At 40.8% G+C, this 23267-nt stretch overlaps 2 protein-coding genes across 3 annotated transcripts in view; one reads left to right on the top strand and one right to left on the bottom strand.

Moving 5' to 3' along the window:
- LOC109032891 (limbic system-associated membrane protein) overlaps positions 1 to 4624 on the top strand; it is a gene marked incomplete in the record, with an annotated part of 401446 nt that extends 396822 nt beyond the window's left edge. Inside the window, 1 exon segment of the mRNA XM_072299275.1 lies at positions 938 to 4624. Within this exon segment, the coding sequence (XP_072155376.1) occupies positions 938 to 1044 (107 nt within the window).
- Positions 4625 to 4765: 141 nt separating this feature from the next.
- LOC140224422 (uncharacterized) lies at positions 4766 to 18679 on the bottom strand. 2 transcript variants are annotated; one of them, XM_072299274.1, is made up of 4 exons: positions 17776 to 18679; positions 17194 to 17289; positions 8180 to 8604; positions 4766 to 5780 (listed from the first exon to the last, which is right to left on the bottom strand). In XM_072299274.1, exons 1-4 carry the CDS (start codon positions 17803 to 17805, stop codon positions 5366 to 5368), a joined length of 966 nt encoding a protein of 321 aa, XP_072155375.1. In that variant the 5' UTR covers positions 17806 to 18679; the 3' UTR covers positions 4766 to 5365. The 2 variants fall into 2 exon arrangements, with proteins under 2 accessions (XP_072155375.1, XP_072155374.1); XM_072299273.1 differs by lacking the exon at positions 17776 to 18679 and having other exon boundaries at positions 17194 to 17428.
- Positions 18680 to 23267: the final 4588 nt, after the last annotated feature.

The raw sequence follows: 23267 nt of genomic DNA, 5'->3' as shown, positions 1-23267 counted from the left end.
ACACTTTTTTTACATCTAGAATGTTAAATCAACTTCATTTTTTTTTCGGTGTGACGTCACTGGCGCTTTATATTTCCCATTCATTCTTATGGCCCGAGCACTAACGAGCTCACCCCACCTTTTCCACCTGAACATAGTTCTTTTTGACAGAAATACGTCCAATTGTCTCTAAATGAGCCCGCTATATTCAGATTTTGAAAATATGACCCAGGTGTTTTTTTTAAACTGCGTGGTAAAAATGCGAATTCGCTAATTCTGTAACTAATCAAACCTTAGTTAACCGTAGCAAACCTAACCTAACCTTACCTAAACCTAACCTAACCAAACCAAACCTAACCAAATGCACAACTTTCTACAAAAACAGGTGTTTCGTCTTTATTTCACAAAAATTGCCTTGATGAATTTTTGGAACCTATGCTCAATTTATATCAGAGAGTATCTGCATCCCACAATTTTGGACGCTATGCTCACTTGGAATTTTTGAAAAAATTATTCCTCATTAAAGTGAGCATGGAATCCAAGATCTTGAACGTGATGAGCAGCCGAGCATTATATCGGTGAGCATGGAGTTCAATGTTATGCTGCCGTGCTAAGGAAGAACGCCGTATGAACATTCAAGAGTTGCCAAATTTCCTCGAGTAAAATGCTATTTTTACTGGAGAATTATGAATATTTTCCCTTGGAATTTTCAGATACTATAGATAAACTTGTGACTGAAACCTGTGAAAAATTGGTAGAAAAATATTCACAAGTTTTCCAGGAATTTCGTTTTTTATCAAAGGAAATTTGGCAACGACAGAAGTCTCATACGGCGTTTTACCTTCGCACGGCATCGCGGACGCAACGTCAGACGTAAAAGATTAAACGTTAAAATGATCATGCGAAATAAACCTCTTGGTCCACGAAAGTTTTAATCATTGGGCTTTTTGATTGACAGGTGAAACCCCTGCAGCTATGCAGCACGGAGCTTGCAGCAGCAACTACGGAATCAGCACAATTACAAGAAGTCTCATCCTCGTGTGGTGTCTATTGACTTATAGGTGACATTAGGGCTCGTCTTTGGCCCTCACCTGAAACCTGAAGCCGTGTAAATAGGAAAGTTATATTTTTCATCGGTTGTTATGTTTTTTCTTTGACGAATTACTATTTATTTGATGGCCCTATTCCCGTTGGCCTGGTTACACGCTCAAATTTCCGTCAAATTTCGATCAAAATGATGACCAAGATGGCGCGGTCGAGAGTTATCTAGAAGGATGAGTAAAATTAATTAAAACAGTGTGTTGATTGAAATAAGCTCGAAAAAGCACGGTTGTGTGGAAACCAGATGAAGGATGAGCCCCACAGTTCCACCATCTACCATCAAATTTTTGCAGGCCGCAGGAATTTGCTGGTAGATGGTGCGCACCAGTCACCGTTTGATTGGGAATTGATGGGAATTTGAGCGTGTAACCAGCACATAATTTGATCAAGTGAGAAAGAATCAGAACCCTACATCGCGTGTTTTCTTGCTAAAATGTTGAGCACATCACACGCATTGGAATTTTTAATTAGGTGCAACCAAGGCCGGATTTGCCGGGGTGCATGCTGCAGAACCCCGGGCCCCCTCGGTAATTCATTTTTTTTTATTTCTTTACTACTACTGCGCTCAGTTTCTCTACCTTGGCGACAAATCCTACCAGATCCTTTTAAGACCCTATGAGTTTAAAAGACATATTTAGGATAAAGCCCTAAGACGGGAATTTTGGGTGTCATGATGCCCTTTAATTTTAGGATTTTGTAGGACCTCTAATGATTAGTGGGAGTTGAGAGCTTGATACTGAAGTTTCGGTTATCTCATGAAATCAGCATTTTACAGGCCCCAAAAAAGACAAATATCATGGACCTTCAGCTCTAAAAACTATCAGTATAGTATTGAGTCCCTTAGTACCAATGTTTCCCCATTCCCTGAGGGCAAGTCTCTAGAAAGCCCCTAAAGTTTAAATTATTGATCTAGAACCCCTGAGACAGGATTTTGGGGCTCATGCGGCGTGTCCATCAAAACAACACCGATACCAAGATTTCAACTGATTCATCAACTGCGAGAGTTTTTTCTAAATTAAAAATAATTCAAAAGCGACTTCAAGCTTCTATGTTAGAAGATCTTCTTGAAGCTCAACTTCTTCTGTCCCTTGAATGGGACTACCATGAGCGGAAATAGAGAAAAAATGAGGAAAAATGAAAATATATTAAAAGGAACTAACATAAATTTAAAAACAAAATAAAATTCATAGAATTAATTTTAAAAATTGAAACAAAAATAGAAAAATAAATGAAATTAGAATTTGTGCGGGGAGCCTGGCCTTTCTCAAGAAATGTGAAGAATTTCGCTAATTTTTCATGTTGGAAATTGAATCAATTGTTCGGTAAGAATAGTTTCAAATTGCTCCTAAAAAGACTCAATTTCCATAAATTTTTCGGGAGAGGCCCCCCCCCCCCGGATCTCCCTGTAAAGTTAGGAGAATTCCCCAAACTCTTCGTTGAAGCAAAAAAGGTCCCCCAGATCCGCCTTGATGAGGTAACCCTCAGCCCCCCTTCGAAAAGTTCCTGGTTTTGCCCATGCGGACTGCCTACCCGGTGTATAAAAAATCATGGATCGGGTTGTTATTTGTTTCTTGGGATAAATTCAAGAGTCTCCTACTTATTATTTAGTTACCTATGTAGTTAATTTTCAGTTGGTTGGAGTTCTCTTTTAATATCCTAACTGCCCTTGACTAAAATATTGGTCGAGGGGGGGGGGGGGGGGGGGCTTATCCTTGAACGAACCATTCGTTTTTTTGAGAAACCTGTACTAACTTCAATTTAGAGAGTATGCAATCCGCAAATCAGCGGGCCCCTTGTGCCCGTCAGCATCGGGCTATGAGCACTAATCCGGCCCTGGGTACAACTTCTTTCATTTGGTAGTACAACCACCTATAACAATGCGTGTTCTGAGTTGGAGATACTCAGTTACCTTTTTTGAGGTTACCATGTGCTGAAAAACACACGTTAGATATAAACTGCAAATTCATGGTGAGCGCTTCTCAAGTGCTCTGGTTAAGTCCTGAATCCTCCTACTTATAGACTAGAAAAGAACATTTAAATGATAAGTATCGCGAATGAGGGAGTTGGGTGTAATTATTGAAAAATTGATTTAATAGGCATTTTTATAGTTAGAGAATTCAGAGAATAAACTCAATGGGGGAAAAAGAACATTTCAGCCCGATTTTGATTTATTTTTCGGGCTTGAAGTTCATCAGTTACATTGGTTTCCAACTTTCATCCGTTTTTCGAGAACCTAAAGAATTCTTTCTAATTCCATCATTCGCGATGCCTTCGAATGAAATCAACCAGTGATTAATTTATTTTATTTTCCATCGGATGTTTTGATTACCCTGTTTACCTGTGAATTTTGTGTCGGACCTTTTTTTTTCTTTCCATTTTCAAAATCCTCCCTTGAAATCCCCCTTTTATAAACAGCAAAATAGGGAACAACGTTCGTTTCTCCCCTCATCAAAGGAGCTGATTGTAGGGTGTCATTACAAAAACCATCCTTAGTTTTTGAAATAGATGTCTGAAATTAAACTGAAGTATCCACGAGTGAGAATTTGGTTTTACCTAATCCTGTTTGCAACCCACACAAAACTTTAAGTGACGCCATATTTTTTGAAGTGACTCGATGCCTAGATCTCCATCTATTTTTCGCGCGAATCCGAGGAAATTCTTCCAATGCTGCATTGCGTCATGATGTTTCACAAATTCGAATTTTTCCCGTCAAAGCACAACTATCGGGGAAAATTATGATTTTCCATAAACTTCTGACGTAAATGATTTTTTCAGCGATTTCCTATCGAGTTCAGTGCCAAAAAACTTACGGATCAATAAGCTAAAGCGGACGAGTGGCGTGGCGTGCTTTGCGATGTATCGATTGTTACGCCATTTAAACCTATGGAAAAAGATCGATAAACAGGGTGATCGCAGTGAACACCTTAATAATCGATTCTTTACCATAGGTTTAAATGGCATAACGATCGATATACCGCAATTCCCGCCACGCCAGCGATAATATTCCTAAAAAGCACGACTGAACTGTGTTTTTGTTCTTTTTTGTTTTGCTATTTCTGTTTCATTAGAAGTTCATACAAACGTCGCATGGTGGATCGAGTCAATAGGAGAGGTCGGACAAAATTTGGAATCTTTAAACGCTCATAACTCCGTGTATACAAAACTTTGAGGTTCCAAAAAATGTTCCATTGGTTTCCTCGTGAAATTTTCTGTCAAAAGCACTCCTTGAAATTTAAAATGTGACGAAATAAACATCAAAATTCGCAGTTTTAGTCAAACATCTCTTGTCCGAGCTCTCTAATTGACTCGATCCACTGTGCGTCGTCTCCTCGCTCGTGTCATCTCTTGGTTCTTATCAGGATTGGACGTGAAATTTCATCTTCTTTCTCAATTTGAAATGAGAAAGAGAATCTGGAGCTTGGCTCGATGCTTTCACTTGAAATCAATAATTGCACATGGGTGCACAATAATTAATGATTTAATGATTATTTGTAAGTAAAACTTTCGTTTTGTAATATAAGACAGAATTACATTTCGTTTCTTACATGGGTTGTGTGGTTTTTCCTCTAACCTTTCACAACAGTGTTCGAAACTCACAGGCGCCAACGCGCCAAATGTGCCTAAAAAATCGGCTAAGGCGCCTAAAAAATAAAGGCTCTGCGCCGACGTGGCCCCTAAAAATCTGGATTTTCGAAGGAATTGACATAAAGATAGAAAAACAAATTTATTTGAATTAAAAAAAAAACTCAGAATTTTCAGCACTACGAGAGAAAGCCTTTTTTATTCTTCACGATTTCATGCTTAGTGCTTCCGTTTCCCCCAAGTTACAGCCACTTACTAATTCATCGTCTAAAACATCTTGTGTCTAACTTTTCACTGAATGCGCCGTAATATGTAGGCAAAAAGTCAAGTTCGCCCCCGAAACATCTTCAATGGCGCCTAAAAATCGGGCTTGATGCGCCACATGGCTCCTAAAACTCGAAAGTGAGTTTCGAACACTGTTCCACACCCTTCAAAGTTGTTGCCTGCAATAAATCCAACGTGCAGACAGATTCTTGCAGGGACTGGTGTATATCATAGAGAAAAAAAAAAGGTGTTTGCATTTCGGGCATCTTGGGATTTTTGATGATTTGATGACGTAGGTCGGTACAGCGACGTCCCCTTCACGCAAAACGTCGCTGTACCGACCTACGTCATCAAATCATCAAAAAATTCCACGATGCCCGAAATGCAAACACCTCCTTTTTTTTCTCTATGGGTGTACATTCAGTCGCGGCAACAGTCATCAGTCAAGCGGACAACTATCACAACAGCAGCAGCCGTCACCATCCAAGCAACACTTCAAGCACAACCCAATAGGGCCGCAATCGTCAGGACAACCGCAGCAGCAGCCCCAATCGTAAATGAAGTTGGACACTTTTCCGAGACAGTTGCCAAAAGCTGAGCAGCTCATCTCTATACACTCCCCGTCACAACAGCACTTGCATTCCGGAATTTCCGGATCCACGGTGGCAGTGACTTGAGGTTTGTGCAGCTCCACGCCGACGCGTAACTGGCTCGGGTCCAGGCCGTCTTGGAATGCGCTGTGGGCGTCATTACTCGCATGGCTCATCAGTTCACCTCCCTCTCCGACCATCGAAGCTACTAGTTGCTCCCACCTTCTCTGATTGGACTCTGTCCGTGATGGCGATGGTGAATGCCTGCGCGGAATTTAAAACCCGTCATTTAGAGACAATATATTTTTGAGACCCCACGCTGACGATCTATGCAACGTCATCGGGCGAGACAAAGATACAAGTCCTTTACTGAGCATTACTACTTGTTTAAGAGTTTTTTACCGCACTGAACTAAAACTCCGGCCGTGGATAGAGTCCCTTTATACCCAGAGTTAAGACAACTCGATTATCAGCTAACTGGCAGCCGGCCTTAGCTGGCCATGGAGGCACAAACGAGTGCACACAAACGAACGATATTGAGGGATAAGGATCAGGAATCCTGCGATGTCTGTCACACAAAAACAACAACATCAACAAATTGACAAATTCAACAAATTAAAAAGAAAATGAGATTGGTTTGTGAATAATTTCTTAATCTATTTTCATTTTGGACCGATGGAAATAACAATTTTCTCTTGATAAACCACAATTAGGTAATATTTTCATTAATTTTGTTCACATTTGAGTCACCGCCATCTTGGTGCACTCGTTTGTGACTCCATGAGCGAGAACTAATCAGAATTAGATTTTTTTTAGGCCACTTTCAGCCCAACCAAAAGTGAGTTGTCGTAACTCTGGGTATAAAGGGACTCTAACCGTGGAAGCCGTACTTATTGGCTATTCTAGGTGGCGGTAGCCACCCCGGCCCAATCCTAAAAAACTCCCCCTAAAAGTTGACGAGCCCCCCCCCCCCCCCAAAAATATAGACATACCGTCCACGTTCCGGGCTCGGAGGTCGAAAATTCCGGGCGTAGCACCCGGAGCAATCGAAGCTACGGATTCAGCACTCGTAACTTTCGGCCTCTGAGCCCGGAACGGACGGTACGTCTATATAACCCGTGACGTTTTTTAGAGCGTCTTTTTTCAAACATGGTGAGCGCTTAACGACTAAAGTAGATTTTTAAGAGTGTTTTAAACTCTTTTTTACTTAAATTGTACAGATGGTAAATTTAACTTTAAAAATACTCCAAAAGGATTTCGTAAGATATCGACGGTGAAAGTCGGCAATCACATAACTCGGTTTGCGACGTCGCAGACTTCCTGTCATACTTTATTTGTTAAACGGAAAACTACTCAACGGTAATTCTTTTAAAACTGCCGTGATTTTTCTTCTATGTGCGAGGAAAATTCTGCAAAAACTTCAAGGAATCACGTCCATTTGTTCTCCTTTAAAAAAATAACATAATTGCGGAGATTTTCAGACACCGCAAACGAGTTATGTGATTGCCGACTTGCACCGTCGATATGCATTTTAATCATTCTCTACCTGTTATATTACAAAATTTACGAGTTCAAACGGTCGTTGATACTAGATCAGCATCTGACTTGCTGAGCAGAAAATTCGCACGATGATGACTGATGATTGTCGGAGTTAGCACTTGGCTAGGCTAGGCGAACTTTTGCAAATCGGGTTAGGTCTACTAAACCAGTTGCTCAACTCTTTAGTTATGAGCCACCATTAAGCGAATCTGAGAGATGACTTCCGAAATAAATATTTACACTATATGGGAGATAGCAGCGTGGCGATTCTATATTACTTTGTCTCTGGGGTCATTCTAGGTGACACAAACTGAATTTTACTTTTCAATGAACAAGCGCGGGTGTCACTATAAGAACATGTATATTTGGTACCAACAAATATTGTCTCTTGAATCAAGAATGATATCGCTTAGTTCAAGCTACTTTTTTGCTAATCTAAATTATTTTTTCTTTGTTCCTAAGGGACAATCTATAAAAAAACGCATCGCTTCAGGACGAGAGGGGAGAGGGGGGGGGGGGTCTAAGAATAAGAAAGCGTAACGCTGTTTTGTTTTTACGTGTTAAAGGATAGGGACCTTCCCTACCTAAAGAGAACGTAATAGGTGAGGGTTGGGTCATAAAATCTGAAATTGAGCATTAATTATTTTATGAACAGCCCGCAAACAAATTCAGCCAAAAAATTAAGCTCGAATTTGTACAGTGACAAAATTGGTAACACGTGCAGCGGGTGGTACAAGTTAAAAGTCGGAAAAACCCCTTCTAGCCCACTCCCACATCCACTACGAATCGCCGCCGTTTTTAGGGCCCTGCGGGTCTCCATACTGCCGTGCTAAGTAAAAACGCAGTAGAAGCATTCGAATGTTGCCAAATTTCTCCTCTGGAAATATGTATTTTTGAAGAAAGTCATGAATTTTTTTTCTTTTAAAAAATTTAGAATTTCTAGATCAAATCGAGGACGAAATCCTCTGAAAATCGGAGATGAAATATTCACGGATTTTCCTGAAAATGCATGATTTGTCGAAGGAAATTTGACAACGCCTGATGGCTCATACGGCGTTCTTACGGAGCACGGCAGCATAAGACTCGGTGCTTATATTCTATCATTCCTCCCATGCATTTCTTACCTTGGATGCGGGTACGGAGTCGGCCGGGTAGAATACGGGTCGTAAGAACTGCCGTAAGGACGGTTGTAAGGATGGCCGTAAGGATGATTGTTGGTTGAATGTGGGTTGTGTGATTGGTTGACACGCTGATGCTTCCCCTGCCGTCTCTTACAGCAGCCACGCCGACAACAGTGGCGCCTCCGTCTCGCGGGACGCTGCGCATTTGGATCCGGAATACCCTTCGGTTTAGATCTTATGCTTTTAATGGAAAATAGACGTCTGATTCTACCGAAACCTCGCCTCTTGCTGGTGCTGCTCTCCGTCCGGGTCATGGAACCGGAGGCGCCGGAGCGTGACGCCCTCGTCACCAACGCCGGAGCTACGCTCTCGGAGGACCAGTCCCCTGACCCGGAATCCCCCGTTGCCTCTGCGTCGATTGAAGTTACCTGTCGTAGAAAAGGTTGCAATAAATTGAAATCACACGGTAAAATTGGACGTGTAAAATTCACGGTAGAATTCTTCATCGTGAAGAGTATCATAACTTACGGGAGTGAGGTCTGGCAATTGAAAGAAAAGGACTGAAGGCATGCTTAGTGCTAGTGGAAAAACCAAGGAATTTTTCAGGTATAAATGCCAAAAATTCTCAGGTGAAAATGCAATTTGCGAACGGTGATTTTGCAATATTGAAATATAGTATGTTACGTTCTTTTGTCCGGAAAACGACAATTCATGAACCAAATTTCTGTACCAAACCTTTTTTTTCACCGCGCACATTGTACACCTAAGCCGGCGGGATGATTGTTGAAATCGATGGACAAAGCGATTGATAATTAGGACATAATGAGTATGGAGTCATTAAAGATCGGAATGTGCAAGGCAGGAAAGCTATCGCGATGCTAAATGGGGTTCTCTGGGACCAGAGGATCTCCAAGGAGACCAAAAGAAAAATTTACAACATCATCGTGAAGAGTATCGTAACTTACGGGAGTGAGGTCTGGCAATTAAAGAAAAGGACTGAAGACATGCTTAGGGCAACTGAGATGGACTTTTGGCGGAGGTCTTCTGGCATCTCAAGAAGAGAGCGTATCCGCAATGTAAAAGTACGCGAGATAATGGGTGTTGAGAATGACATCGTGCACGATATCAGGTCCAAGCAGTTGGTCTGGTATGGACATGTGCGAAGGATGGCAGACGATCGGTTGCCCAAGCAGGTTTTCGATTGGGCTCCTCCCGGAAGGCGACGGCGTGGACGTCCTGTGAATGGATGGTGACAAGGGGTGGAAGAGGAGATCAGAAGGTGCCAATTGCCTGATGATCTCTGGGAGGATAGGGGGCCATGGCGATTGGGCGTCGCAGAGCGCGAGGCTGCGCTATAAAAGTGGCTTTATGTATGTAAACTTGGACGTTTTTCGGCCAAACAGAAGTATAGACGAGTGGGAAAGATGGGGTACACTCGTTGAAGCTGCATAAGAAATAAAGTAAAAGTGGGCGTGATTCCCTCTGGTGAGATGGGAAAACGGGATTTTACATTACATCTGTCAAACGGAACTATGTGCCAACTGGCTGCGCACTCATGAGCCCTGGGCATGGCAAAAGATCCTTGTGGACAGGGCTCATGAGTTAGTACGGGGGACGGGCGACCACGGCAGCGCTGTCGTGCTAAGGAAGAACGCCGTATGAACATTCAAGCGTTGCCAAATTTCTTACGGTAAATCACCAATTTTCTGGAAAATTTGTAAAGATTTTTCTTCCAATTTTTCCGATAATTTTGTTCTCAACTCCACCTATAGTTCCTGAAAATTTCAAAGAAAAATATTCAGAACTTTCTTCAAAAATAACTATTTTCAGAGAGGAAAATTGGCAACTCTCGAATGTTCATACGGCGTTTTTCCTCAGTACGGCAGAGCGACTTTGTTGCCAATGACGTCATGACGACGTCAAGCATTTAAACACGAGTCTGAGACCAGCGCAACTGACCCATTATTAAGCACGGAAAAATAATGGGATTGTCGTCATAAACAGCGGCTGGTTAAAAGTGCACCAGCTACCGCACGGTACATAGTTAAAAATTTCCGTGTTTGATGCCACACTGTGTCACTTCGTGTCCCTTTTTGTTGTGTTAAGTCAACCTAAAGGACATGGTTGCTCAACACAATTTTGTGTTAGATCAACCCAAACCGTAGGCTAAGCTGTGAGGCATCGGATCATGAGGAAGTGTCCTGCAGAACTTATGCATTCTTGTTTCCCTCCCCTTGATTAGAGGTCTCGACTTGCGAGTGGCTAGCGCATTGGAGTGGCGTGGCGTGCTAGGCGATATATCGATTGATCTGCCATTTAAACCTATGGAAAATGATCGATTAATAGGGTGCTCGTAGCGAACACCTTAATAATCGATTCTTTACCATGGATTCAAATGGTCAAACATTGATAATCGATCATTCACGCCACGGCACTGACGTGCGGCGTGAATTGCTATATATCGATTGAAACGTAATTTAAATCTATGGTAAAGAATCGATCATTAAGGTATTCGCTGCGAACACCCTGTTTATAGATCCTTTTCCATAGGTTTAAATGGCAGATCATTCGAAATATCGCAAAGCACGCCACGCCAAAAAAACGGTGATTCACCGATGTGACACGAGGTGCGTTTCTGAAGGCTGGCAACTAAGTTTTAACGAGGTCGCAGATTTTCGTTCGTTCGATTTGACAACATACGGAAAACTAACACCCAAAAAATCAACCAACAGATTGCGTTACTTCGTGTTTTACTAATTCCTATAATAACACAGGATTTTGGTTACTTTTCCTTACTGTGTAGTTACGATAACTACCGCACGATAGCTGCCGTATTTTGAACCAGCCGCTGGTTGTGACGCTAATTCTATTTTTTTCCGTGTACAAATATGTATCGGAGGGCTGCGCGAATAATCTATTTGCATACTGAAGGGGCTTCTCTCATTGACGCCAATCGTATTTTTAAAATTGTAATGAGTTGCAATTATTTTCGCATTGCGAATTGCTTGTTTTTCTCTAACATGAAACTTATTTTATCGAGCATTTATCTAATTGGCATTTATTGACCAAATTTTAGAAAAATGCAGCAACTTCAAGGTGGAACAAAATGCAATTTTACTGTATTAAAGTGCAAAACTGTTACAATAAATTTGCTGCACTGTGCTATTTGGGAGGGTGGCAGGTGCGTATTCAAGGACCTTCCACGGGAAAGCAAAGGATTTGGCGCCTGCTTCACCTTATTATTTCATACGACACTCTTGCCAACCTCATCCTGAGCTTAAAATGAGCTTTTAAAATCGAACTTTCCGTGTGCCAATTTTCAGAGTAAAGGGCAGGAGATGTAAATTATTCAGGATTTCAGCGTAAGAAGTGTTAGTGAGCGAGCAAGACCCCCTCTTTTCTCGTCGCGCAACCTCGCGTCAACTGCTGAAAAACAATAAGCGCCGTATATTCGAAGCGCAGCATTAGTGCCGTGTCTCCTAAAGCAAACGTGTCTGAAAATGCAGGAAAATTCACTTTTCAGCCTCGCTTTCCTCGAAATTGGCATTGCGAGTTCGACTTTGAAAGCTCATAGAGCTCGAAAAGAACATCATATCTGGTTCTGGATTACAATTTGCAATAAGGAACCACTATTTCTGGCCCATTTTAGAAACAACATGCATGCCATTGGTCTCCGTTTGCAGATATGTGCTTTTATTAGTAGTCCGGAGATAGTGGCTCCTTATTGCAAAATGTAATCCATCTAAAAGTATAGGTAACGAAAATTTGGCGCGAAACTTTCGGTTTTCCGTGCCGGATTCTTCAAATGATTCAACTTCACGTTATTTATATCCGGAAATTTCTAAAGTTTACGAACACACCGGAAAAAAATACGTGACCGACTCATGGCAAGGCCTTCCTCACCCAAACCATGCTAAAAGTGTTCCGTGCACCGTCCTTTAAAAGCAAGGAAAATTTTGTCACGGATTCATCAGTATCTGCGAAGTCAAGAAACCGTAAGGATGTCCTTGAAGAAGATTTCTGTACAGCTTACAGATTTCCATACATGAACCTACGAAGCCTCATGCATGGGTCTACAGATTTTCGCTAATGACACTGTGGAGTCCTAATTTTTTATCTGTTTTTCATATTAGTGGTATCCCTATCCTAGTTACACGGAAAAAATGGATTATTGCTGATTTAACGATTAAATTGTAAAAAAAAATATGTCCGATATGTTTCAAAAGTACATTTCAAAAAAATGGGGAGCTACTTTCACCACGGGAGTGGTTGAATTAGCATTTTTTTGTAAATCCTACATTGACACAAGTCGGACTCTTTTTTTAACTAACTACAGAATTCTTAAATCAGCAATTTCATTTTTTTCCGTACAGTGCGCTACCTTTATCGTTATGGAGGACATGTATCAGCTCAAATTGATGCACTTATAAAATACGAGGGGTATTCGTAAAGTAAGTTAATATTTGTCATATCTTCTAAACTAATAAAGATAATTTAAATCTGTAAAAAGTTTTTGAATTGTCATACTTTCAGTTTTGTAAAAAGCTTCAGTTTTTTAAATTTGGTCTTTTGAGTGCCGAGTGACATCAGTTTCCCCACACCCGTCTCTCACCACCGCGTGTCCAAAATTGACGCGCGTCTTTAGGGGTGCTCGATGAGTGTTACTCATTTATTTCTTAGAGAGAAGCACAAGTATTGATGCAAACAGAAAATGTGATGTCATTAAAGGCTCACAAATCAGCATTCAAACCTTGGCCTTTTGTCTCGTCAAGTGATGCTGCTTCATGGCAATGCTATAGGCCCCATAAAGCTCATGGGGCCAATCAGTTGTTGACCTCCTTAAAATGAGACCTTTCCCACGTCTTCCTTAATCTCAGGATCTCACCCCACGTAATTTATCACTTGTCACCTGAACTAGAGAAGAGCTTTGGCGAAAAAAGTTCCGTGGACGACGATGAGGTGAAAGAAGCTGCACAAAAGTGGTTGCAAAAACGGAATCGCCAGTTTTACGCTGATGGAATAAAAAAGCTCTTGTCAGGGTATGTAAAATGTGTCTAACGAGATGGGGATTACGTGGAAAAGTAAAGCCAGATCTTCACAAACATGGAAATTTTAAATTTTAAACAAAAAATTCCATTTTGACAATTTGCAGGATGAAGCGGCATGCTATACCGTCCTGTGACCTCCCCAGCGCGCGTCAATTTTGGACACGTGGTGGTGAGAGACGGGTGTGGGAAAACTGATGTCACTCGGCACTCAAAGGACCAAATTTTTAAAACTGAAGCTTTTTAGAAAGCTGAAAGTATGACAATTCACAAACTCTTTACAGATTTGAATTATCTGTATTAGTTTAGAAGATATGACAAATATTAACTTACTTTACGAATACCCCTCGTATCAAAATACCTACGCTTGTAAAATGTGATATAGTAACGTAGCAATTTCTAAAACGAAGTGTGGCATAAAAAAATTACTGATAAAGAAAACAGCGCACTGTTGAACATCAGACTTACAGGAAAGTTCATCTGGGAGAAGGAAAAAAAACGAGTAATGACTCATGGATTCCTTGCGATGACAGTTCAGCAGCAATGCGAATGACTCACTCAAAAGTGTACTTCATTAGTAAGGGATTCTGATGATAGATTGCATAAAAATTTATCAAGCTCAAAAGTTGCTAGGGAGATGGAAAACTTACACGGAAAAAAAAGAATTGCTAATTCAGCAATTCAATGCTAAAAACAGTGAGTGCAATGTTTCAACGCAGATTTTACAACAAAAAAATGCTACTTTAACCACCCCCGTGGTTAAATTAGTTTACAATGTGGTTAAAGTAGCATTTTTTGTTGTAAAATCTGCGTTGAAACATTGCACTCACTGTTTTTAGCATTGAATTGCTGAATCAGCAATGGGCCTGTTGCAAACTTTTGCTAGAGCAAAACTAAGAATTGTTTCTTACAGATAATGCCTCAAAAATCACGATGAGCGCATCGGCAAACTCTGAAATGCACTCATAACTTCACAATCTGCGTAAGAAATTTGCGGTTTTTTGAGCTTCCCGCTTCAAAAACGATACTACGGCACAGGTGAACATTTTGTAAGAGGAGTCGTTCCATCGTCGGCAATAATAATCATAGCCGACGCCAATCCGCCAAAACACGTTTGATGGGACGAGATAACACCTGAACTGGATTAGACCAGATAACAATCGGTGTGTTAACGTTCATATTTTCCACGCCCGAATGGATTGACCTTGAACTCTCCTTGAATTACGCGCGGAACTGCGTGCAAGCGTCGGCCATGATGAATATCGCCGACGATGGAGCGACTCCTCTAACAAAATGTTCACCTACGCCGTAGTATCGTTTTTGAAGCGGGAAGCTTAAAAAAACGCAAATTTCTTACGCAGATTGTGAAGTTATGAGTGCATTTCAGACTTTGCCGATGCGCTCATCGTGATTTTTGAGGCATTATCTACAAGAAACAACTCTTATTTTTGCTCTAGCAAAAGTTTGCAACAGGCCCATTATTTTTTTTTCCGTGTACAATCAAAGCTTACGAATCAAGATAAATTAGACCCTGTCCATAAGAGCGCAGTTTGGACGAATAAGTTCCGCGAACTGGGGGTTCTAGGAATAAGTTATACATTAGCTGAGTTACGACAAGTTCCTGGAACAAGTTCGCGCGAAGTTCTTCAACCGACGCTCATGTGGACAAGGCCTTGGTGTTTTTTTTAAAAGGGATAACTATTCGTGCCTCGAGGGCAACAAACCCACCGGGATCCCGGTGGGTTTGTTGCCCATGCGCAGAGAGTTATGGCGAACTGCAAATGGACGCGACTTTTACCCACGGGTCCAAAACGTCGTTTATCGATTTAATTGAGGTAATGTACTTTTGTGTTTCTCGAATAGACGAATAAGGTTTTTTCCGATAGGTTTATTCGCCTATTCGGCAAAACTGAAAGGAAACTTGCAACGGGCCATATATGTATTCAATAGGCTCACAAAATTGTTCAACTGTTCATCGGTTAAATCAAAGCTTATGGGGCGATTTAAATGTGACAACTGAGAGAGAGAGATAGAAGAATATATTTAATAACCATTGATAGGAGAGGGAGATAGAAGAATATATTTTCGATGCCTGATAAAAGGGTTAGTATGGTGATATTTTTAAATAGACATTTTATTATCTTTATGTCGATGGTGAAACTACAGAAATGCATATCTCAGTTTGCGGCGTTGCAGACTTCTTGTCCTATATTTTATTTTGTACGCGGGAAACTACTGAATGTGATTTTTCAAACGATGGACCACTAGATAAGGTACGAATTTCAGCATTCTGATACATTTTTCTTAACAAAAATTTTACGTAAAACACGATGCACACAACGAAAATTACCGAAATTAACTCCTTACGAAGATATTTAATGATTCTTAATGCGTGAATTCAGACCACCCGCTCATGAAAACTCAATGCTCTACGTGATTCACATCGCGCGCTAAACGTTATCATGACAGTCTCTGCGATATAAAAATCTGGCAACCTCAATCTTGACGCTTTGGCTCAGTTGTAGCAAATTGCTAATAGTTTGAACAACACATGATGGAAAATGAACATTGCTCGATTGAGAAGCTTGCTGAAACCGTTGTAGTGGGTGATTTGACTCACGTAGAGTTTTGAGTTTCTTGTGAGCGGGCAGTTCAAATTCCTCGTAACCAATGTGAAATAAAAACGTTAATATCTTCGTTAGGAGTTGGTTTCCGTAATTTTCGTTGTGTGAATCGTTTTCTACGTGAAATTCTGGTTAAGAAACATGTATCAGATCGCTTAAATTCGTACCTTGTCTAGTGGTCCATTGAGTGATTATTTTCTCCTCTTTATGAAGAATATTCTGTTAATTTCAGACCATGATGTTGGTTCGGTCTCCTTTTAAAAGATAAAAAAGGAACAGATATTTCGGAGAACGCAAGCAAGATACACATTTTTGCAATTTCACCGTCGATTTGCGACCCCAGTTAGATTTTTTGTCCCTACGCCTAGATTAAAGGCGAGCTCCAAGTGGACTGTATCTACGAATAAAATTACACATCTTTATAAGGTCTAGTCGTAGCGTGCAGCTACATCCTGTTAAATTATTCAACACTTGAGCATTTCAAAGTTACGCGACGTTACATCGTGAATTTGAGAAAATCACAAATGTTTGCCGATGCATTTGCAAGCTTTCAGATACACTTCATTTCAAATGCTCATTGCATCATCGATAATGAAAGTCATGGCTTAGGACCAAATGGTCTGGAGAGCATTGGAAAGTGGTTCTCATGAATCGAAAACTGAGTAGCAATATTTTTTCATCCTCTATGCTTGAGCCTCAGAGAAGGATTTTATTTATTTTGAAACTCCTAGTTCGATCTGGAGAGAAAAACTGTGCTGAATGTCAATGCCTTTTCTCGCTTAAAATATATTTTAATTCAATACTGAAATTGTGTAAACACTAGAAACCCTTTCTAGGAAATACTATCGAAATCTACGATCACTTTTATTTCTTACCGAAAATTACTCTTTTGCTCCAAAATCGGAGCTGGCAACTCGTGAAACTGGCTTTCAGACTCTGAAGTCCAAGATTTTTTTAAAAATACAATGATAGATTGCCATGTCCTTTTGCATAGACAAACTCAGAGACATCATCGCTTTTTATTCACGACCTCGGTTTTACCTAAATTGTTTTGCCGTGAGTCGGTCGTAACCATCGGCGACACGCGACTTATCCTACCATCGCGAAATAACCCAAAAATGAGTGGCATTTTTATTTACACTTTCCAAATGTTGGGCACTTGGCTGCTGGAGAAACATTCTGCCAAGCAGCGATACCAGTACCTAACTCAATTTTGAGTTTTTTATTACTATAAGGTCCCTTTTGCTTTCACTTTTGCTGTTAAAAAAATTATTTTAGAAAAACTATCGACAAGCGTTGGAATTTATAGCGTATTTGCATTTATACGGAAGACCAGGCTTATACATACCACTGGATGCCTCAATGGAATACCTCGACCGTCTTGAGTAAAATCTAGACGGTTGATAAGAAAAGACTCTGCATTTACTTTGCAGACGGAGAGTGCCTGAAACATAAAAAAAATTATTAAGCACCTTGAAATAAATCCAAAACCTCTAAATTTAGGTAAATAAATGAACAATGGACCACTAGACAAGGTACGAATTTCAGCATTCTGATACATGTTTCTTAACTAATTTCACGTAGAATACGGTGCGCACAACCGAAATCAACTTCTTCCGAAGAAATTTGATGACTCTTAATGCGTGAATTGAAACGATCTGTTCATGAAAAGCGGAATGATACTGCGGAATGAAACGGAATATACTATAAAAAGATAGCAAAACAGAAAGTCACGAATGTATGAGAAATCCAGACAATAGGCAAACTTACAATGATATGTGATTCGAATAATAGAGAGGGTTTAGGTAATGCTTGCTTTGAACTCACTCACCTCTTGTAACGTAGGCTCATGCCCTCTCGCTCTAGAGCGCTACGTAATTTATGAACGTTCGTTCCCTTGCAGTTAGGTTAAAAATTGTATACTACTCACCGAAAAGAGTAGAATTCGGTGATACATCATATCCTCTGACACATGCACTATGATGACTCCTCTTTCTAGGGATACTGAGAACTTCGACCTGATACTCGAAATTATGAACACATTCACTTTTGAGGAGTCAAAAAATGGTACCCCAACTGGTTCCTGAAAATTCAATTAAACCTTGGAGAGTAGGTAGTGCTTGGCGATTTATATTCTTATTCCTATTTTCTACATTTTTCGAAGAATTCTAGAGAGGTACTGATGAGGTCATAATCGACATTTCTGTTTCCGGATTGTATCTGGTCTCTCTTCCAGTTATTTTTACTCTTTTTTTCAGTTTTTCCCCTCCCTCTCACGGGCGAACATGAGAGGGGCCAGAATATTTTCCGTTTTTGACGAGGGCGTTACGTAGCATCGCCACCGCATGATTGCAAAAAGTTGACAAACCACACGTCATGTCAATCTCCTCATAAAAAAGTTCCGATCACGCCGTTAAAAACGGTATGGCGTAAGTTCGGATGCAGGTAAGTACACTTGCGGGAAATGATTTCATCTTCCAGCCAGCTGTAACGTCATCATGGGAAGTGATATTTTAACTGACTTCAGCGAAGTCACGCTCTTAAAGAAAAAAAGAAAAAAAGCGAGTGAATTTTTAACCTAATCATATGACCGTATTACTGTATACCTACCTACAGCAATGAGTTCAAAAATAAAATTTTGAGAAGAGAAACCTTACAATCTAGTGACCGAGAAGAACAATTTCTGAAAAATTCCCTCGTTTTTCGTAAATGGGTCAGTTACGCTGGTCACAGAATCGTGTTTTGATGCTTTATCTTGCAGAGCAACTAAGAATGAAATAAGCTCCGTCCAAACAGCAACTTTCTACGTTGAATATCAACCGAGATATCGTCCTTTGAAAAGTCGGGTTTTTGACGTCATCCACCGCGGTTGTACATACCATGTTATGCACTACCAGATATATGGATGACGTCAAAAACCCGACTTTTCAAAAGACGATATCTCGGTTGATATTAAACGTAGAAAGTTGCTGTTTGGACATATCTTCTTATTTTTAGCTAATGTACGGGGGTTCTCCTGTGGTAGTGATCACCATTTTCTCAAGGCGGAGATTGCATTTCCGGTTAAGTATGGGCTGCAGAGGAATACCTTGCAACATCAGAAGTGCCAGCTACAAGGAACGAAGATCGAACAAGTGCACTACAACATCGATAGCTTACAGCATGAAAGCGTGAAAGCGCTCTACAGGAAGCGGCTGGATGAGAAACTGGGAGTAGAAACTTTCGATACTGCAGAAGAGTTGTACCAGTTCATCAAAAGTTGCATACATTCAGCTGCGAAGGAAGCCCTGGGTATGTGTAATGAGAGCAAGGATGTACAGAAACCCTACTGGTGGGACAAAGAGGTAGAGGAGGTAATTGAAGAAAAGCGTAGGAAGTACCATGACTATCTGGCTTCTAGGACTGCAGACACCCGCGGCGCGTATAGGAAAGCCCAGGCGAGGGTTCGTCTTTTAATCACCAGGAAGAAAAACGAGTCTTGGGAGACCAACTGCTCAAGGATTGACACATACCTGGGGGGAAGGAAGAGTGCTGAGAGCTGGAAGCTGATCAAAGGCCTAAGAAGGGACATGAAACGGGACATTATATCTCCGATAACAATCTCACAGCTTGACGAACATTTTAATAAATTGTTGACGGAAGGACGACCAGAGTTTCAAACGGGGAATGCTGAAAATATAGTCGAGGATCACTCAATGGAAATTCGAGTTGAGGAGGTGGTCAAAGCAATCAGGGAATTGATGAATGGAAGAGCTCCTGGGCCAGGAAACATTCCAGCCGAGTTAATTAAATGTGGGACTGGCAAGTTGGTTAACCATCTCAAGGATTTGCTGCAGAAGTGCATTGACGGTGATGACATCCCGAAAGAATGGAAAGAGGCCTGGATAACAGCGTCGCATAAAAAAGGAAGGAAGGATGACTGTGGGAACTACAGAGGGTTAGCGGTGACAGGAACGATAAGTAAAATTTATGGAAAAGTGTTGAAAGCGAAGATCGAAGAGGAGTGGACCCCGTTCGAGGCGGAGGAGCAAGCAGGTTTTAGGGCTGGTCGGTCTACCGCTGATCATCTGTTCTGTGTTACCCAGTTAACCGAAAAGAAGAGAATTGTTGGCCAGGAGCTTCATTTAGTGTTTTTGGATATTGAAAAGGCTTATGATAGTATTCCTCTTGTGAAACTCTGGGAAGTCCTAGAAGAAACTGGTTTTAGTAAAGGACTTATTGGGGCAGTCAAGCAGTTTTATCGGGGGGCTTTTGCTAGAATTAAGTGCCAAGGAAGGCTTTCAGACGGTTTTTTTGTCACCAAGGGGCTTAAGCAGGGATGTTGTCTGTCACCGACGCTGTTTAAGATATATCTAGAGCACGTTCTGAAGGAATGGAAAAGAAAGTGTGCCGGCATGGGCGTCCCTCTAAATGACCAAGAAACACTGTTCACGCTATGCTTTGCTGACGACCAGGTAGTCATAAGTCAAGATCACGATGACGCGGAGTATATGACCCGGAAGTTGGTGGAGGAGTACCGCAAATGGGGCCTCGAGGTTAGTGTCCGTAAGACAAAAAAGATGTCAGTCGGAGGTGCTCAGCAAAGCATAGTCCTGGAGGATGGTCAACATATAGAAAGTTGCGAACAATACAAGTACCTGGGGGTGAACCTGACTTCGGATGGGAAGCTGGATCAGGCCATTCGGGACCGTAATCTTCTAGGAAGGAAAGCCATCGCCATGCTTAATGGGATCCTTTGGGACCAAAGGATTTCCAAAGACAACAAGAAGAGGATTTATAACTCGGTTGTCAAGCCTATTATCACCTATGGCAGTGAAGTGTGGCAGTTGAAGAAGCGGACCCAAGAAATGCTCAAGGCGACCGAGATGGATTTCTGGCGACGATCGGCTGGAATCTCGAGGAGAGAACGTGTCAGGAATGAACGTGTCCGAGAGATAATGGGCGTTGAGGGGACGATTGTGCACGATATCATGACCAAGCAATTGGTATGGTATGGGCATGTGCAGAGAATGGCTGATACCAGGTTGCCGAAGAAGGTGTTGGAGTGGGTCCCCCCAGGTAGGCGACGGAGAGGGCGTCCAGCCAAACGGTGGGTAGAGGGCATCCATGAAGAGATGGAGAGATGCCACCTTCCGGAGGATCTCTACCATGACAGATTCCTGTGGAGAATAGGCGTCGCAGAGCGCCCTAGCGCGCCGTAAAAGCGGCTCATACATACATACAAGAATTAAGCATCAAAAGACGATTCTGTTACCAGCGCAACTGGCCCATTGTAATAAATAATAATTGAAAAGCTTTCTTAAAAATTATCGTTCAAAAGATGATTGAGAATTGATGGGTTAAAGGTACATATATAAATACAGAAGTTGGGAGAGGGAAATATTTTCTGGAAAAAATTCTTGTAAGATTACCGGAGAACATATCGACGGTGAAACTACCAAACCACGTATCTCGGTTTGCGACGTCGCAGACTTCCTGTCATACTTTATTTTTTAAATGAAAAACTACTTAACATCCAGTCTTGAAAATTTCTGTGATTTTTCCTCTTTGTGCGGAGAAAATTCCGTGAAAATTTCAAGGAATGATATTGATTTGGTCTACTTCAGAAAAATAAAATGTGAGCGTAGATTTTTAAACACCGCAAACGAGATACGTGGTTTGGTAGTTTCACCGTCGATATATGAGGAGAGAAGAAAAGAACATACCTACTAAAATAAGCCGAGAAAAATCAGAACGTATCTTAATGCTTACGAGAAGGTATGTTTCAACCACCAACTCTGCTCGAATCAGTAGAAAGTTGGCGCAGTTAGAGAGATAACAGAATGAAAAGACACTCCCGAGAAAGCAAGGAATAATGAAATAAATTGTCAAAATCAACGAAAAAAGTGACAGTTAAAAAAGTTATGCACATTTTCTACTGTACTTTCTTGCACTTAATTGATGATTTGAATTCGTTTTATTCAGTTGTATTTTTTAACGCTTGTTCTTTTAATTATTATTATTCTTCTATAAAAAAAGGTACCTATTGGTTCAATCCAATCCTAATTTGATCACTCTTAAACTCTGCAATCAAAACTACAAAAACCGCAAATTGAGACCAAGAAGGCTAGCGTGGGACGGATTCAATATCAATCTTCAATCGCATCGCTAAGGCGCAGTGATACAACTATACGTACTCTCCGGAACGCGTGAGGTATCACACCCAGTTGAAGGCGTTTTAAAAAACTGCCAAATTTCCATACCTTGATTCTTCTGTCGTATGAAACTCGGAACTTATTGAGATAAATGGGATGATTGATTTAACGAGTCAGTGCAACAGTTTTGAGCACATCTTATTTTAATTTTTTGTTTATGGATTTTGCACCAGTTGATTATGCTTGTGTAATGTTCTCAGGTGTTTTCCCGTTCTATTTAAGCTTTTTATGCACATTTTCTACTGTGCTTTCTTGCACTTAATTGATGATTTGAGTTCCTTTTATTCAGTTGTATTTTTTATTGCTTGTTCTTTTTATTATTATTATTCATCTATAAAAAAAATGTATTGGTTCAATCCAATCCTCACTTGAGCACTCTTAAACTCTGCAATCAAAACTACAAAAACCGCAAATTGAGACCAAGAAGGCTAGCGTGGGACGGATTCAATATCAATCTTCAATCGCATCGCTAAGGCGCAGTGATACAACTATACGTACTCTCCGGAACGCGTGCGGTATCACACCCAGTTGAAGGCGTTTTAAAAAACTGCCAAATTTCCATACCTTGATTCTTCTGTCGTATGAAACTCGGAACTTATTGAGATAAATGGGATGACTGATTTAACGAGCCAGTGCAACAGTTTTGAGCACATCTCCTTATTTTAATTTTTTATTTATGGATTTTGCACCAGTTGATTATGCTTGTGTAATATTCTCAGGTGTTTTCCCGTTCTATTTAAGCGTTTTATGCACATTTTCTATTGTACATCCTGTATTAAATTGATGATTTGAGTTTCTTTTCATGAGGCATATTTTTTACAGCCTGCTTATTTTTAATTCTTCTATAAAAATTATCCTTCGGCTAAATACAATCCTCACTTGAGCACACTTAAACTATGCGGTCAAAACTGCAACAGCGGCTAATGAAAACTGAGAATGCCACTGTGGGGGCAGATTTAATATGAATCCTCCATTGCATTGCTAAGGCATAATGATACAACTATTCGTACTCTCTGGAATGCGTGAGGTGTCACAGCACAATTGAGGGCGTTTTTGAAACTGCCAACTTTCCACATCGGGATTCTAGTGTTGCATTAAATTTGAATCGTAAGATAAATGGGATGACTATTCTTACAGGCTAGTGCAACAATTATGCGGACATACCCTTGTTTTAACTTTTTGTTTCAGTTGATTATGACCACAAGAGTTGCTGGGATATGTTTCGGTC

Source organism: Bemisia tabaci, chromosome 4, assembly GCF_918797505.1.
Source record: "Bemisia tabaci chromosome 4, PGI_BMITA_v3".
Lineage (NCBI taxonomy): Eukaryota > Metazoa > Arthropoda > Insecta > Hemiptera > Aleyrodidae > Bemisia > Bemisia tabaci.
This window is presented reverse-complemented; position numbering and strand designations above follow the sequence as displayed.

What these genes read in the sequence shown, in the direction of transcription:
- LOC140224422 (XM_072299273.1), bottom strand. Translation starts at nt 17,406, where the DNA reads ATGTATCAGAATGCTGAAATTCGTACCTTGTCTAGTGGTCCATTGTTC. An exon ending in TTCCATTGAGGCATCCAGTG is followed by an intron (nt 8,605 to 17,193) that starts GTATGTATAAGC and finishes TTTCTACGACAG; the next exon opens with GTAACTTCAATCGACGCAGA. An exon ending in ACTCCGTACCCGCATCCAAG is followed by an intron (nt 5,781 to 8,179) that starts GTAAGAAATGCA and finishes AATTCCGCGCAG; the next exon opens with GCATTCACCATCGCCATCAC.